Source organism: Ahaetulla prasina, chromosome 4 (genome assembly GCF_028640845.1).
Source record: "Ahaetulla prasina isolate Xishuangbanna chromosome 4, ASM2864084v1, whole genome shotgun sequence".
Taxonomy (NCBI): Eukaryota; Metazoa; Chordata; class Lepidosauria; order Squamata; family Colubridae; genus Ahaetulla; species Ahaetulla prasina.
Genome location: NC_080542.1, coordinates 138,082,880 through 138,097,629, shown reverse-complemented (window position 1 = coordinate 138,097,629; position 14,750 = coordinate 138,082,880). Strand labels below are relative to the sequence as shown.

At 39.2% G+C, this 14,750-nt stretch overlaps 1 protein-coding gene across 3 annotated transcripts in view; it reads left to right on the top strand.

Annotated features, from left to right (window-relative positions):
- UBE3C (ubiquitin protein ligase E3C) overlaps positions 1-14,750 on the top strand; it is a 70,923-nt gene that overhangs the window by 42,651 nt on the left and 13,522 nt on the right. Inside the window, exons 19-22 of one of the 3 annotated variants that reach the window (XM_058180360.1) lie at positions 11,067-11,279; positions 13,218-13,406; positions 13,530-13,596; positions 14,101-14,231. In XM_058180360.1, coding sequence (XP_058036343.1) covers positions 11,067-11,279; positions 13,218-13,406; positions 13,530-13,596; positions 14,101-14,231 — 600 coding nt within the window. Of the gene's footprint in view, positions 1-11,066; positions 11,280-11,719; positions 13,407-13,529; positions 13,597-14,100; positions 14,232-14,750 lie in introns of those variants that run through there. The other 2 variants (XM_058180362.1, XM_058180361.1) reach the window with 2 other exon arrangements.

Below are 14,750 nucleotides of genomic sequence, written 5' to 3'. Positions count from 1 at the left end.
CTATTTCTAAGGCGATTCAATGTGTTAATAAAAGTCCTTGCGGGAATAAATGGCCAATGTTATAAAAGAAGTGCCAGATTAAAGCATTTGTATAAACCAAAAGAACTGTGCTTATGCTACAGTGTCACTGGAAGCGGAATATATTAAAATTGAATAATTTACATATATTTTATGTTTAGATAGTCATGGGGAAATTACCAAGTATGTTTTAAGCAATCATGGTTATGTCAATAAAATTGAGTTGCCATTTTAATCAAGTTTTGCATGTTGTTCTTACATTTTGATTTTATTTAATCTTGACTCTGCATACAGGTAGTCCTCAACTTAAAACAGTTCATTTAGTGTCCTTCAAAGTTACAACAGCACTGAAAAAGCAACTTATAACCGTTTTTTACATTTAGGGCTCCATGGTCGTGTGATCAGAATTTGGATACTTGGAACTGACATGTACTAATGACAGTTGCAGTGTCCTGAGGTCCTGTGATCATTTTTTTGTGACCTTCTGATAAGCAAAGTCAGTGAGGAAGCCAGATTCACTTAACAACCGTATTGCTAACTTGACAGCTGCAGTGATTCACTTCACAACTGTGGCAATAAAGGTTGTAAAATGGAGGAAAACTCACTTAGCAATTGTCTTGTTTAATAACAGAAATTTTGGGCTCAATTATCATACATTGAGGACAACCTCCACTATGTATATCTAACTTTATTTGCCATTTTTTTGTGAAAGCATTAGGATTCCCAACAGCTTTTAAGAACTTCCTAATGGCAAAAACAAACTTCTTACTCTAATACTAATATTTCATAATGGAAATAAAATAAGATCATTTTTTAATATAACTTTCAAATAAGAGGTGTCATTCTAGAAAAACAGATAATCCAGTGGGCGATAGAAACATTAATATATTTTGAGCAAGTAAACCTTCTGAGCTTGGTCTTTCAGTTGTAAAAGCTGTGCTAACTTTCTCACCTAAATTAGATATCAAATAAACTTTTTTAAAGTTCAAAACTCTTAATGCTAAAAAAATATCTAAAAAATGTAACTATTTTGTTTCACTTATTTACTAAACAGAAGAAGTATTTCTGTAATATACATAAATAACTTCTGATTTACAAAACTGGCTAATATTCAGAAGGGCGAAAACTCAATGATATGCAACACATTTTAATTAACTCTAATTGAAATTTATTTATTTAAATTCAAGTAATACTTTTCTGGATGGTAGATTCCTTCATATAACCAATTCTCTTTTCATTACAAATGACTAAACTTAGTATCAGCATTTGTAAATATGTGTCCAGCATTAAAACACTGCTAAAAGTGTGGTATTTTAACACTAAATCTTTGAGAGTGAAAAGATTCTATTGATTGATTGTGATATTTATTGGGTCATAATGTATTTAAATTTTCTTTAATGCATATGTTAGCGATTGTTTACTGTGATAAAGTGCAGAAAGGTCTCTGTGAGCAATTCTGCATGGAAAGAATTACCTCATGTCAATGGTCACTTCTCAATTAAAAGTTCCATTAGCAGATGATTCCAGCTTCTGGTTTGTGTACTGATTGCATTTTATAGCTCCTAAATCAGGCTGCCTAGACAGGGAATAAATAAACAGTTAAAGTATGTGGTAATGGCATCCTGATCTTTTTTCTTTTTTCCTTTTTGTCTTTGGAAACACCTAGGTCCATTTAAGCCAATTAAGTTCAGAATATTTACTGAAATAAAAAATTGTGGTGTTTGAACTCTTACTGAAAATGAGTACTTTGCTAATTTGAGGATATTGATTCAGCTTGATACCTGTCTTCCCTGTTTAGATTAATGATAGTAACCTTCGCACAGCTTTAAAAAAAATATTTGTTTCAGAGAGGTATATATTTATTCTGGTAACTTCCTTTCAAGAACTTCTCTTATTCCGCAAGAGTATAAGAATTCTTCTGCAGAGGTTAATTCTAAAATTCTACTGCTGTATCACTATAGAGTTATTATCAATACACATGATCGTACTGTTCTCTATTAAACAGAGCTGTCCAAAGTTCTACAACATCTATGAGTATTTGCAGTTGTGCATTTGAGAGGAAAATGAGCTGCTGGATTTGAAGTTAGCCTTGTCCAATCTGGTCCTGTATTGGAAAATGACTCTCATTTTCCCTTGCTCGGCTGGAGACAATAAATGGAGCAAATAGAGATGGCAAAGTAGCTAATGCAGGTAGCCCTCAACTTAGGACTAAAGGTAAAGGTAAAGGTTCCCCTCGCACATATGTGCTAGTTGTTCCAGACTCTAGGGGGCAGTATTCATCTCCGTTTCAAAGCTGAAGAGCAGCGCTGTCCAAAGACATCTCTGTGGTCATGTGGCTGGCATGACTAAACACCAAAGGCGCACGGAACGCTGTTACCTTCCCACCAAAGGTGGCCCCTATTTTTCTACTTGCATTTTTTATGTGCTTTTGAACTGCTAAGTTGGCAGAAGCTGGGACAAGTAATGGGAGCTCACCCCATTACACGGCACTAGGGATTCAAACTGCTGAACTGCCAACCTTTCGATCGACAAGCTCAGTGTCTTAGCCACTGAGCCACCCTTCAATTTAGGACTAATCAATGACAATTCAAAATTATGACAAACCTTCCCCGAGCTACTTACGATCCACTTTCAGAATTGTGATGGACATACATGCACAAGGAAAAACAGATTCAACTAATGATCATGGAGTTAACGAAGGTCATAACTTGAATCTGGTCACACGATGCCTCAACTTGCAACTAAAATTCCAATCTCCATTCTGATCATAAATTGAGGACTACCTGTAGTTGAGGTTTGTTTTGGTGATTATGGAACCATTTTACGATTAGTGTTGAATAATTTTCAGTGTAATGGAAGCAAAATTGGTGAAAAGCGAACAGGTAATCCTTGTCTAATAATAATTTGTTTAGTGTATTACAATTTCATTAAAAAAAAGTAAGATTGACCATTTTTCACAGTTACAACTATTGCAGCAATTCCATGGTCACATGACTGCAACGGTCAAAAATATGAACCAGTTGCCAAGCATCCCAATGTAAATCATGTCACCGTGGGGATACTGAAACCATCATAAGTATGAAAAACTATCATAAGTTTTTTCAGTGCCGTAGCAACTGAATTGTCACTAAATGAACTGTTGTAAATTGAGGACTACCTGTATATATCATAATAGAAGTATCAGGTTTTTCTTATTTTCTGTTTACATGTCAAATAATTTTTATTTTAAATAAAATTCATTTTCCCCTTTGTGCTAGAAATCAGCATGGTAGATCAGAGAAAGTTGGTTTTGGTTGTTTTTTTTTCTTACTTGATGGTTTTATTAATTGATGATTTTTATTTTGAAAATGGTAACGGTTAAGTGAGCCTAGTGTGAGCAAGGGATGCTGTGGCTCAGTGGCTAAGATGATGAGCTTGTCAATCAGAAGGTCGGCAGTTCGGAAGTTCGAATCACTAGTGCTGCGTAATGGGGTGAGCTCCCATTACTTGTTCCAGCTTCTGGCAACCTAGCAGTTTGAAAGCATGTAAAAAATGCAAGTAGAAAAATAGGGACCACTTTATTGGGAAGGTAACAGTGCTCGGTGCGCCTTTGGCTGGCCACATGACCACGGAGATGTCTTTGGACAGTGCTGGCTCTTCGGCTTTGAAACAGAAATGAGCACCGCCCTCTAGAGTCAGGAACAACTAGCAGTCATTCTGCGGGGGAACCTTTACCTTAGTGTGAGGAAAGCATACTGTTGTAGTCCGTCAGCAGCCTATGGAGCTGGCAACAGAATCGGACAGAGATGAGGCTGAGGTGAGGCCAGGGCCATCAGGAAGTGAGGTGCAGACTCCAGAGCCTCCAGAGACTGATAGTAGTGAGGCAGAGGAACAGGAGAAACCTGTTCCTAATGCACGCTTGAGAAGAGCTGCCAGAAGGCAAGAGCAGCTCAAGCAGAGAGGACAACTCGGGAGTAGGCCAAGAGATGGTTGGCCCCTCCCATAAGGCTTAAAACAGACCAGCACCGGCGTTTCAGCTTTGCCGGAAAACAATGTTGTAGCTGCGTCTTCTGCTTCGTCTTCTGCTTCGTATACGTCTTTGTTTTTGTGGCTTCTGGATGTTTGCCAGGAAGGGCTTTTGGCAGTTTGCCTAATTGGATTAAGGTTTGTGAGATAAATGAAGAATTTGTGTTTGGGAGGCATTTGTTTTACTTTGAGTTGAATGAAGCTGGGAATGAAGTAATTTTCAGCTGTTCGAATAAAATTTGTTTTTCCACGGACTAAGTTTATTACTACCTACTTGGGCCTGGGTCACAAGACATACATTTTAACTTTTTGTGCCTCATCCTTTGGGAATATGAGTCGTTTGCTTTGAAATGTGTGTGTACATTATTATTTGTTATCTGGTAAAGATATTTTAAAAACAGAATAAGGAAGCTCAGTTTTGCTAATCTGAATGTTATGTAGGAGAACTTTTGCTATAATTAGAAAGCTTTTTTTTTTTGGCATATCTGGCACAACTACACTATATTCTGAAGAAGCTGTCTTTGTAGATAATTTTGTTTCGTCTTCTGTGATCTTAAATATTCTTTTTTACATTTTTGTTCTCCCCCCTTCCCAGTTATATCAAAAAGTGTCTTTTCGGCATTTTCTTTCGAGAAATTATTTTTATTTGTCAGCGTGTCTAGTATGTAGGAATTAGGGAGCTTTAATCTGGGGTATTTATACAGGATTTAGCTTTCAAAATAAAAATATTTGTCTCACAATTTGTCTCAAGTCTTTAAAATTGTGGACTTGGGCTCCCCTTTTCCATCAACTCCTTCCAGAAATCCTTTCTCAGTCATTAAAAATGATGAATGAAGAGGAAGTACAGATAATCCTCAATTTACAATAGTTCATTTAGCGACCATACAACGGCACTGAAAAAGTAACTTTTGTAACCATTTCTCAGTTACAACTTTTGCAGCATCCCTATGATCAAGTGATCAAAATTCAGATGCTTGGCCACTGGTTCATATTTATGACCATTGTTGTGCCCCAAGGTCATGTGATCCCCTTTTGCGACCCTCTGACAAGCAGTCAGTGGGGAAACTAGATTCACTTAACAACCGGGTAACTAACTTAAAAACTGCACTGATTCACTTAATAACTGAGGCAAGAAAGGTTATAAAAATGGGGCAAAACTCACTTAACAATAGAAATTTTGGGCTCAATTGTGGTCATAAGTAAAAAAACTACCTGTATTTTAAAGTCTGATTGCAGTGAAAATGTTGGAAGATATCTTAAGCCAGGGGTGTCAAACTTAATTTCATTGAGGGCTGTATCAGGGTTTACCTCGTTGGCCAAGTGGGGGTGGCTGGCGTGGGAGTGGACAGGATGGGCGTGACTACCTCAATATCCTGCAGCCCTCTGCCAGTGAAAATGGAGCCCCGGAGGCTGTGCGCCTCCCTCTCGGGCTCAGTTTTCACTGGCAGAAGGCTGCAGGAGGCCATCACAGCCGAAAATTGAGCCGGGAGGGACGCACTCTGTTTTCACTGGCAGAGGCGCTGCGGGACAGTCCTTCACTGTTTCCAGGGTGGCCCCGCGGGCCAGATCTAAGCCCCCCCCCCCCGGGGGCTGGATCTGGCCCATGGGTCTTGAGTTTGATACCACATCTTTGTCTTAAGCAAAGATGATCACAGACTTGGGAGAGGGATAATAGCTTTTCCTTGTAGTTTTTTTTTTGTTTTTTTTGTTTTTGTTTACATTTATACCCCGCCCTTCTCCGAAGACTCAGGGCGGCTTACAGTGTATAAGGCAATAAGGCAATAGTCTCATTCTATTTGTATATTTTTACAAAGTCAACTTATTGCCCCCCCAACAATCTGGGTCCTCATTTTACCTACCTTATAAAGGATGGAAGGCTGAGTCAACCTTGGGCCGGGCTCGAACCTGCAGTAATTGCAGGCTTTGTGTTCTTAATAACAGGCCTTACCAGCCTGAGCTAAACCGGTAGTGAGCCCCCATCCATCCCAAATGCCTTGATTGAATTGTATGGGTTTTAAATTTTTAAAATTCCAAAAAGAACCTATGCAGAACAGTAATGGTGCCCGCCAATTATAGTTGTAAGTCATGATTGCCATAAGGCAGATGATCACATGTTTGACCTGATTTTACGGCTTTTTAAAAAAATGGTTGCTAAATGACTGTCCCCTTTGTTTAGGTAATTGACACGGTCATTAAGTGAAAGCTGTGGTTGTTACGCAAACCCATCATTTGCTTATTTGGTTTTTGCTGGAAAATGGAAATAAATGCCAGTTTTGGGCAAAAATGTTGGAAATTGCAGTCACATGACTCCTGGATGCTGCAAATGGCCTTAAGTGCAAACTGGTTGCCGAGCACTTAAACTGGGTTTATGTGACTGTGCTGGTAGGGGCAGCCATGGGAACTTCTGAACGGTGTTGTAAGGACCTTTTGGTGAGTTCTTCTTTAATTTTAGTAACTCCTCAATCAGTTGCAGATTATATATTTGTATTAATTGATTTTACTTTGACTGTAAACCGCCCTGAGTCCTTTGGGAGAAGGGCAGTATAGAAATTGAAACAACAACAACAACAACAACAACAATAATAATAATAATAATAATAATAATAATAATAATAATAATAATATAGAGCTTTTTGAGAATCCGAAAAAAGAAAAGAAAAAAAAGAAGAAAAGAAATAGTAACTCATATCTGTAACTTTCCTATGACTCTCCTGAAGTACGCTGTATGAATACACTGTGGATCTGTATAAGCAATTGTCGTGTCCCCCTCCCCCTCCAACAACCGGGTCTGGGAAGTCTGTATCAAGCGTGGCCACGAAGCCTCTGCAGCTTTGCCAAATTCCTTTCAGATTTCTCAGGGCAGGCAGGAATCCAAGGTGTGACTTCAGCAAACCAGATGAGACTTTGTTTGACTCAAGGAATGCCAAAAAGCAGACCCTTTATATAGGCCATGGGGTGTGGCTCCATGACTCGGCACTTATCCAGGCCTGCCCCTCCCTTCCTTCTGCTGACGTCGCCTCTCAGATCTCCGGAAGCGGGGATCCGTCCACTGTGAATTCCCTTCCTCTGGATCTACTGCCGGCAATTCTAACACGTCGCTGGCTTCGTGCTCACACACTGTAGGAGTGAGGTTTGTTTGTTCATTCCTGACATTCTGTCCGGGCATGGTGCCAGGGCTGGGGGCTGGAGGCATGCCAGGCCATTCCTCTTCATTATCAGACTCTGAATCTGATAGCAGGCCCGGCAGGAGGAGGGAGGGGCCCAGCTGAGGAGAGGAGGGAGGACAAGGCACAACAGCAATCCCTGGCTGTTTCAAAAGCACTGAGAGTAGGAATACGATGCACATTACTATCTCTGCATTCTGGACTACAGAATTTCAGCATTCTAATGCTGAAGACAAATTGCATTAAAAAGTTTAAATTGTGCCCTTTGGGTGGGCAGTTTCCTTTCAAGTATGTTTTAATTAGAAAAGGGGATGTTTTCAAGGTGTGACTGATTTGGCCAGAGGTGGGTGGCACATGAATTAACAACCGGTTTGCCCAGCACAGAAAATGTGAACATGCGCAGCCTTCCGTGTATGTGCTTTGCTCGCACACGGGGCTTGCTCGCATGCTCACGGCTTAAAAAGCGCGGCTATGTAGGATGGGATAGTGCCAAGGTGGGTGGCCGGGTCCACCCGCAGGTTGCAACTACCGGTTCTCCCGAACTGGTCTGAACCAGCAGCAGCCCACCTCTGGATTTGGCCAAAAAAAACCCAAAAAAAATCTTCAGAAAAGTGGGTATTTGTGCTTTGTGTGAGCAACCATATCTCCCCATCAGAAAAATACAGAGCTCAAGTATAGTTAACTTAACAAAGAACGATTGTATGTTAGGGAGGTGCATGTTGCAAAACTTAGCTTTTACACTAATTGGAATATTAACTATCCAGCTTACTGTGTATTTTTAATGTTCTTGCTTTTTAAATGCATACTGGAGGAATCTGGCTATGAAAATCAGTGTTTAATTAAACAATAGTCCAGTTTCCACAATACAGGTGGCTTTATATAGTTTTTAGATTAAGTTATAAATGTTTGCTATGGACTTACCTGAAGATTGATGGAGATGCATTTGAAAAGCATTATTTTTTTTATTGATTCTTAATGTAGTAAATTACTAAAGTTATTTGGCAGCAAACAGAAATGGCCTGTGATGTTGTTCACATTTATTCTCCTGATAGTACCACAATTTGCATTAATTGCATTGCTAGTGCACTCACTTATATTAAAAGGCTTCTAGTATAATTAATCCTTTTTATTTCAAATCATTTTGGCACAATTTCCAGCAATAAACACTCATAAAAGGTAGACACTTGAGAAATAACAAGCAGGTTGCTTCAATATACCTATTGCTATTTTCTCTTGACATGAAGTTATTGATAGGCTTCTAGGAGCCAGTATTGCATATGGCCTAAGAATTAAGACTCATATGAAAAATGGTAAGTGGATTATTTTGCATAAAAAATAGACAGTTCTTGAATCTGTGTAATTAACCTGTGTTTAAAAAATACCTTGATTTATGCCTACATTTGTATTTCAGTTGCATACATTATGGAAATTTAATTTATAATCCATTTAGCTGATGTGATCATAGTATTTAGAACCATCATTTATTAGGGCTAGTATATTAAATGCTTTAAAGCTACTTTTCCCAACTTGATTCTCTCAAGAGGAATTATAATTGCAACTTCCAGAAATTTACAGAACATCTGGAGGGCATCCAATGGAGAATGCTACTTTAAAAACTTCATTTTGAGATGAACTTAAAAAAAACCACAGACACAAAAAGGAATTGTACCAAAGTGTGTGTGTATGTATATATGTGTGTGTGTGTGTGTGTGTGTGTGTGTGTGTGTGTGTGTGAGAGAGAGAGAGAGAGAGAGAGAGAGAGAGAGACATTCTGTATTTATAGTTTATGTCTCTCTGTGTTTAGCTCTTCTTTTAATGATTAAAACTCCAAACAATTACTACAAATTTAAATTCAGCTACACAGATGAAAGTTTCATTTGTCATGGTTTTATTAAAAATCATGCATTGCGTTAGTAAAATTCCTCCTTTTGCTCTCATCATTTGCACTTTCCTGGTGATGGTAGATTTAAACTTTCTCTCTGCAACTAGGTATCAAAATATATTTGATATGACATTAGTAGATGCTCTTTGCTATTATTTCATGTTTGTAATAAAGTTCAGCTTCTTCTTGACTTTTCCTGCAGAAATTTTGAACAGTGGGATTTGGAAATAATAGGAGATAGCTTTTCTGTTCCAATATATACCTATAATACAAAAAATTAAAAGCAAACGGTCAGTGTCATTTGGTCTGTTCAGAGTTAAATTGAACTTTTATCCATTCATCTTAGAAAATGGCTAATAATTTCCCCCAAAATCTCTTTTAAAACCATAAATAAATACAGTAAAAATTCTTGAGTGGAGTGTGTAGTATCAGTGGTGAAATCTAAAAATTATTGCTACCGGTTATGTGGGCATGGCTTGGTGGTCATGTGACTGGGTGGGCGTGACCAACTTGATGTCATGTATGTCACTCACTGTTAGAGCCAGGAGCTGCACATTCTAAAGCACTTTCTGCCCTTCTGAAACCCCTGACACTTTTAGTTTTCCTCCACCATCTGGCTTGACTGGCCAAGTGCATCTCTGAGCCTTCTCTTGCCCCACTCTCCATCCCAGAGGGCTGCGCATCCCCCCCACCAATCCTCCATACAAACCACCCGTCCTGTTTCTGCAAAGGCAGAGCTGCCTCGCTCCAGGGTGATCCAAAGAGGGGAGGGGGGTGCTGCAGAAAAGGCCACCTTTCTTCCGTGCTGGCTCCTTGGATTCCCAGTCAGCCACCTGCCTGCTCCCTTTGACCGCAGAACTCGGCCTGCGGCATTCCGGGGGAAGGAGGTTCAGTTGTGCCGCTGCTTGCTTGGCGGCAAAGAAGCAGAGCGAGAGGGGTGGAAGTCACCCGCGTGGGGAAAGGGCCTGGTCTGGTCCTGGGGCTGCTGCACATGTCCCGGGGCAGCGCAGTGATAGTGTCTCCACCAAGGGCTGCCTGCCCACCCACTGGCTGGTCTGGTCTGGTCTGGACTCTGGCCTCAGAAGGCAAGCAGGCATGGGGGACCACTGGGAAGGCAGTGTGGAAGGTAGGGAAGCGTGGCAGGACTGTGGGCTGCAGACCGGTTCAGGGGCGTGGCCAGCCAGCGATTGCTACCAATTCGGCGAACCAGCCCCAATATCCACTACTGGTTCACCCAAACCGGTAGCATTTGACTCCTGTGTAATATATAAGAAAATACTCTTTTGAGTTGACTTGATCACCCCCCCCATATTTACAGCAGATTCAATTATTACATTATAAATACAATTATAGAAATTATGATACATATTATAGAATTTTTATAGATGGAGATAGAATTAAATAGTATCTAAACCAAGAAAATAAAAAATTTTAAATGGGAAAAATATATAATTTTAATCAGATGGATTTTTCCAAGCTTAAACTTTTCCGTTCTTTTGCTCCTTCCTATGTGTCACTACAGCTGAATAAAGCATGAAGAACAAAAATGGGTTTGCAATTTTTCATAATTTACATAATGCAAAATTCAACTCTTTTCATGTAGGATTGATGCATATAAAATAGGATACATAGGATAAAATACATATACATTTTTGTGATAGTGGCGAATATCTATAGCTTGCTCGGAGAACGAACCTCCACCCTCTTACACATTTTTACTGTAAATATTTAGACTTGAGAATAAAAATGTAATTTTAGATTTAGATTTTTTTTCCGGCTACATATTCTTAATTTTCTTGTACAATATTATGATCTATCATATTGGGTATATATGATTCATTTTGCTGATCATTGACTGAATAAAGATTACCGAAAACTATTTATACATTTGGGCGATGAGCTTCTTAATAGGCATAGGAAATTAATATATGTATCCTGTGTTCCTTCTGGATGAATATCAAATGAGTGAGTTTCAATTTCTTTATACTTTTTTAAAGGCTTTATATGAAAATATGCTGGTTGAGCTTCCTTTCGCCAGTTTTTTCCTCTCCAAGTTGCTGGGGACAAGTGCTGATGTCGACATTCATCATTTGGCATCTCTGGATCCTGAAATGTACAGAAACCTGCTTTTTCTTAAGAGCTACGAAGGCGATGTAGAAGAACTTGGGCTGAACTTTACGGTGGTAAATAATGATTTGGGAGAGGCGCAGGTAAGAAGATATTTTCTCTAGCCAGTTAACTATTAATTTCCCAGCACTATTTGCATTCAGATGCTATGGCGATAAAGCACTGACAAAATAATTGCTGTCTGTGGGCTATTTGGAATCAAAGCGCACAACGTCTTACTGTTTTGGTGATCTGAACTGACATCTTTTTTGGCAAAATGTCAAAATACAATTTTGTTTGTTTGTTTTGCCAAAGACAGGCAATTTATGTGGTTATGTGTTTATTTCAAATTTGAATTCTCTCTAACGCAGTTTTATGTCTCATGGGCTTGCCCAGGCAGTCACCAGGAGTCAAAAGATGACTCAAAAGGGTTTGTTCTTCTTTATATAGGTGAACTGTCCATTACTTCATAAAGATTCTACTGTTTTTCTGTACTGATACAAAAGACTGCATTAAATGACTGTTAATGTTAAATATTGTATAGCAGGGATGTCGAACTCAATTTCATTGAAGGCCGCATCAGGGTTGTGTTTGACCTCGGAGGGCCGTGATCATGGTGGGTATAGCCGGTTCAACTTCACTCATGTCAGCACCTGTGGTGGCCAAGTGCTAAGGCAGGATTTCTCTGGGACCCTCCCTCACATTCATTAAAACCTCCTTCCTTCCCTCCCTCCCTTCCTTCCCTTTCCTTCTTTTTCTTTCCTCTTTCCCTTTCTCCTTTCCTGTCGCTTCTTGCATGCTCAAATGCAAAAGAGGAAACATTTCTTGTTTTATTTTTAGTTTGCTTTGCTAGCCTTCTGCCAGTGAAAACAGAGCCTGTGGGGGCCCATGGCCCGCCCTGTATCCTATTTTGGGTCGTGACGGCCTCCTGCAGGGCCAGCTGTGCCCTTAGCTGGACACCGCTGGGGTAGAGGAATCCCTGACTCTGTTCATGTATAACTATTACAAACCTTGCTACATTGAATTAAACTTGGGAACTGTGCAAGCAGAGGAAAGCTGGCAGGCAGTTATTAATAGTTATCACTATTCCAGCAGAAGCACTGCTTTGCCTTGAATCCAGTGGTCTCCTTGCTTTGCTCCTTATCACAATCCATTTCACCTCCCTCCTACTTAACTATGTGGGACCCCAACAGGAGAATTTAAACAATAGTCAGTATCTTAAGCACAGCAGCTAATTTTGAACTTTGTACACATTTCAATTTGAACAAACATTTTTTTCCAGTTCTGATTTGAAGTCTCAAAACATACACATTTTGGTTTGTTTTACAAATCACCCAAAATAACTAAGTACAGAACTCTTTTGTACATCCTGAGAGAGTTTTTTTAAATGAATACTTGTTTGATAAACTTCAAAAAGTTCCAGGTGTTTGAATCAAAATCTTAAATTCCATTCCTAGCAAGCTTGGATGTTTTTTTCCAAAATAATATAAAGCTGGAGTGAGGGAGTAGCTGGAACATTGAAGCATTTTCTCAGGGAATGTATGTTTTCCATCTTTTATCCAGATAGGTTTTCAGAGGATCATGGCAACAAAAGTTTGTTGAATCAAGCTACTTCAGAATCCCTGTTGTTCCATTATGCCACCTAGTGGCAAATGCTGTGAGCAACAGACCATATTCCTTCCTTCTTAGCCAAAATGTACCCTTCCAGGCAAGGTCTCATTCTTCTAAGTATTGATAGTGCCATATAAAAACAATGTATTCATAATTAATGGAGATTCAATTGTGGACTGCTGCATCAGCACAATATCATGGAAGGTGATTCTAAGATTGGGGGAAAATAATTTGTTTAGAGCAGGGGTGTCTATAACTGATGTCGTCACAGTGGTGTCATGTGATGTATCAGGACTCTCTCCCCCCCCCCTTGCTAAACCAGGCGTGGGTACGGCCAGCGCGTGATGCATCCTCCCTGCAGACTAGGAGATTGACATCCATGGTCTAGAGCGAATGAAATTGACATCATAGAAGATGTTTGTGTTTTTTAGGTGGTTGAATTGAAGCTTGGAGGAAAGGATATACCTGTCACTAGTGCAAACCGAATCGCCTACATCCATCTTGTGGCAGACTACAGGTTAAATAAACAAATCAGGCAGCATTGCTTGGCATTCAGACAAGGTCTTGCCAATGTTGTTAATCTTGAGTGGCTCAGAATGTTTGATCAACAAGAAATACAGGTATAATTGCCCAGCCAAATGGAAAAAACGATGTATTTAGCAATTTTAAAGAAAATTAAGATTCTAATGTTCTGCCTAGATATATTAATCACATATATACTGCTTTTTCTCCAACCCTTCCAGGTTTTGATTTCTGGAGCCCAGGTTCCAATTAGTCTAGAGGATCTTAAAACTTTCACAAACTATTCAGGCAAGTACATGGTAAATAAAGGTGGTGTTGAAGGACAAAAATAAAGAAACCAAGCCAGGGAGGTTGAATGTGATGAATTCTCTAATGTCAAGAGAAGAATAAATTATATGGTTATGCTCTGTATGCATGCCCACACATGCACTCATTTTGGTGGATGAATAATCAAAGACCAGGAGTAGCAAAAATATATTAACATAACATGCAATAATATATAAAAAAGAATGAGTAATCCTACAAATAAGCAGCACATTTCACTTTGTTTTTAAGATATTGTTACCCCTTAAATAGCATATGAAAGAAATGATTATATGATCTTTTAACAATTCTTTATGCCTCCTATTAATAAAGCCTACTTTTACAAAATCTTACTGTTTATTAGTTCACCCTTCTATCCTGATATTGTTTTTCAGATCCAGGCATAGGATAATAATTGTTTTCTAATCATGTAGAATAACATTCTAACTCAGTTTTAATGCAGTTTTATTTTCTTTTTTAAAATGATAGGAGGTTATACTGCAGATCATCCAGTAATCAAAATCTTTTGGAGAGTAGTTGAAAGTTTCACCGATGATGAAAAACGTAAATTACTCAAGTTTGTGACAAGCTGCTCGCGACCTCCTCTCTTGGGTTTTAAGGTATCTGCCTTCATAATTTTGTATTTTACCTAATTTGTTACAGCCATAATAATAGTGAATTAATAAACATCTGTTTAGTTAAAAACCAAAGCAACATGAAAGTATTGGGGATTAGACATTGTAGAAATTAAGATCATTCCCAAATAAAAATTAAGATTTTATTTCATGCAAGATATGCAATTCAATACCGATACTACCCATGGAGGCCTCCCAGTGCAACACTCTGCCATAGTTTAGGAGCAAACCTCCTCCTTCCCTGCGCAGGATTGTGCAGGATAATCCCCCCCCACATTTTCCTGCTGATCATTCTTTATTTGGGATCGCAGGACACCCCCCCCCTCTCTCTCACACACACACACAGGTCCCTCACCTCCCCTCAAAGGCAGCCACATCCCTTCACTAACCTGCTTTCCACTCCGTTCTCCACTGCACGTGCAAGGCAAGAACTCTGAGACTACGGTAAAAAAAAAATAGTTGAAACCTTCCAACTTCGTGCATTTTTTTTTCATGAGAAGATGA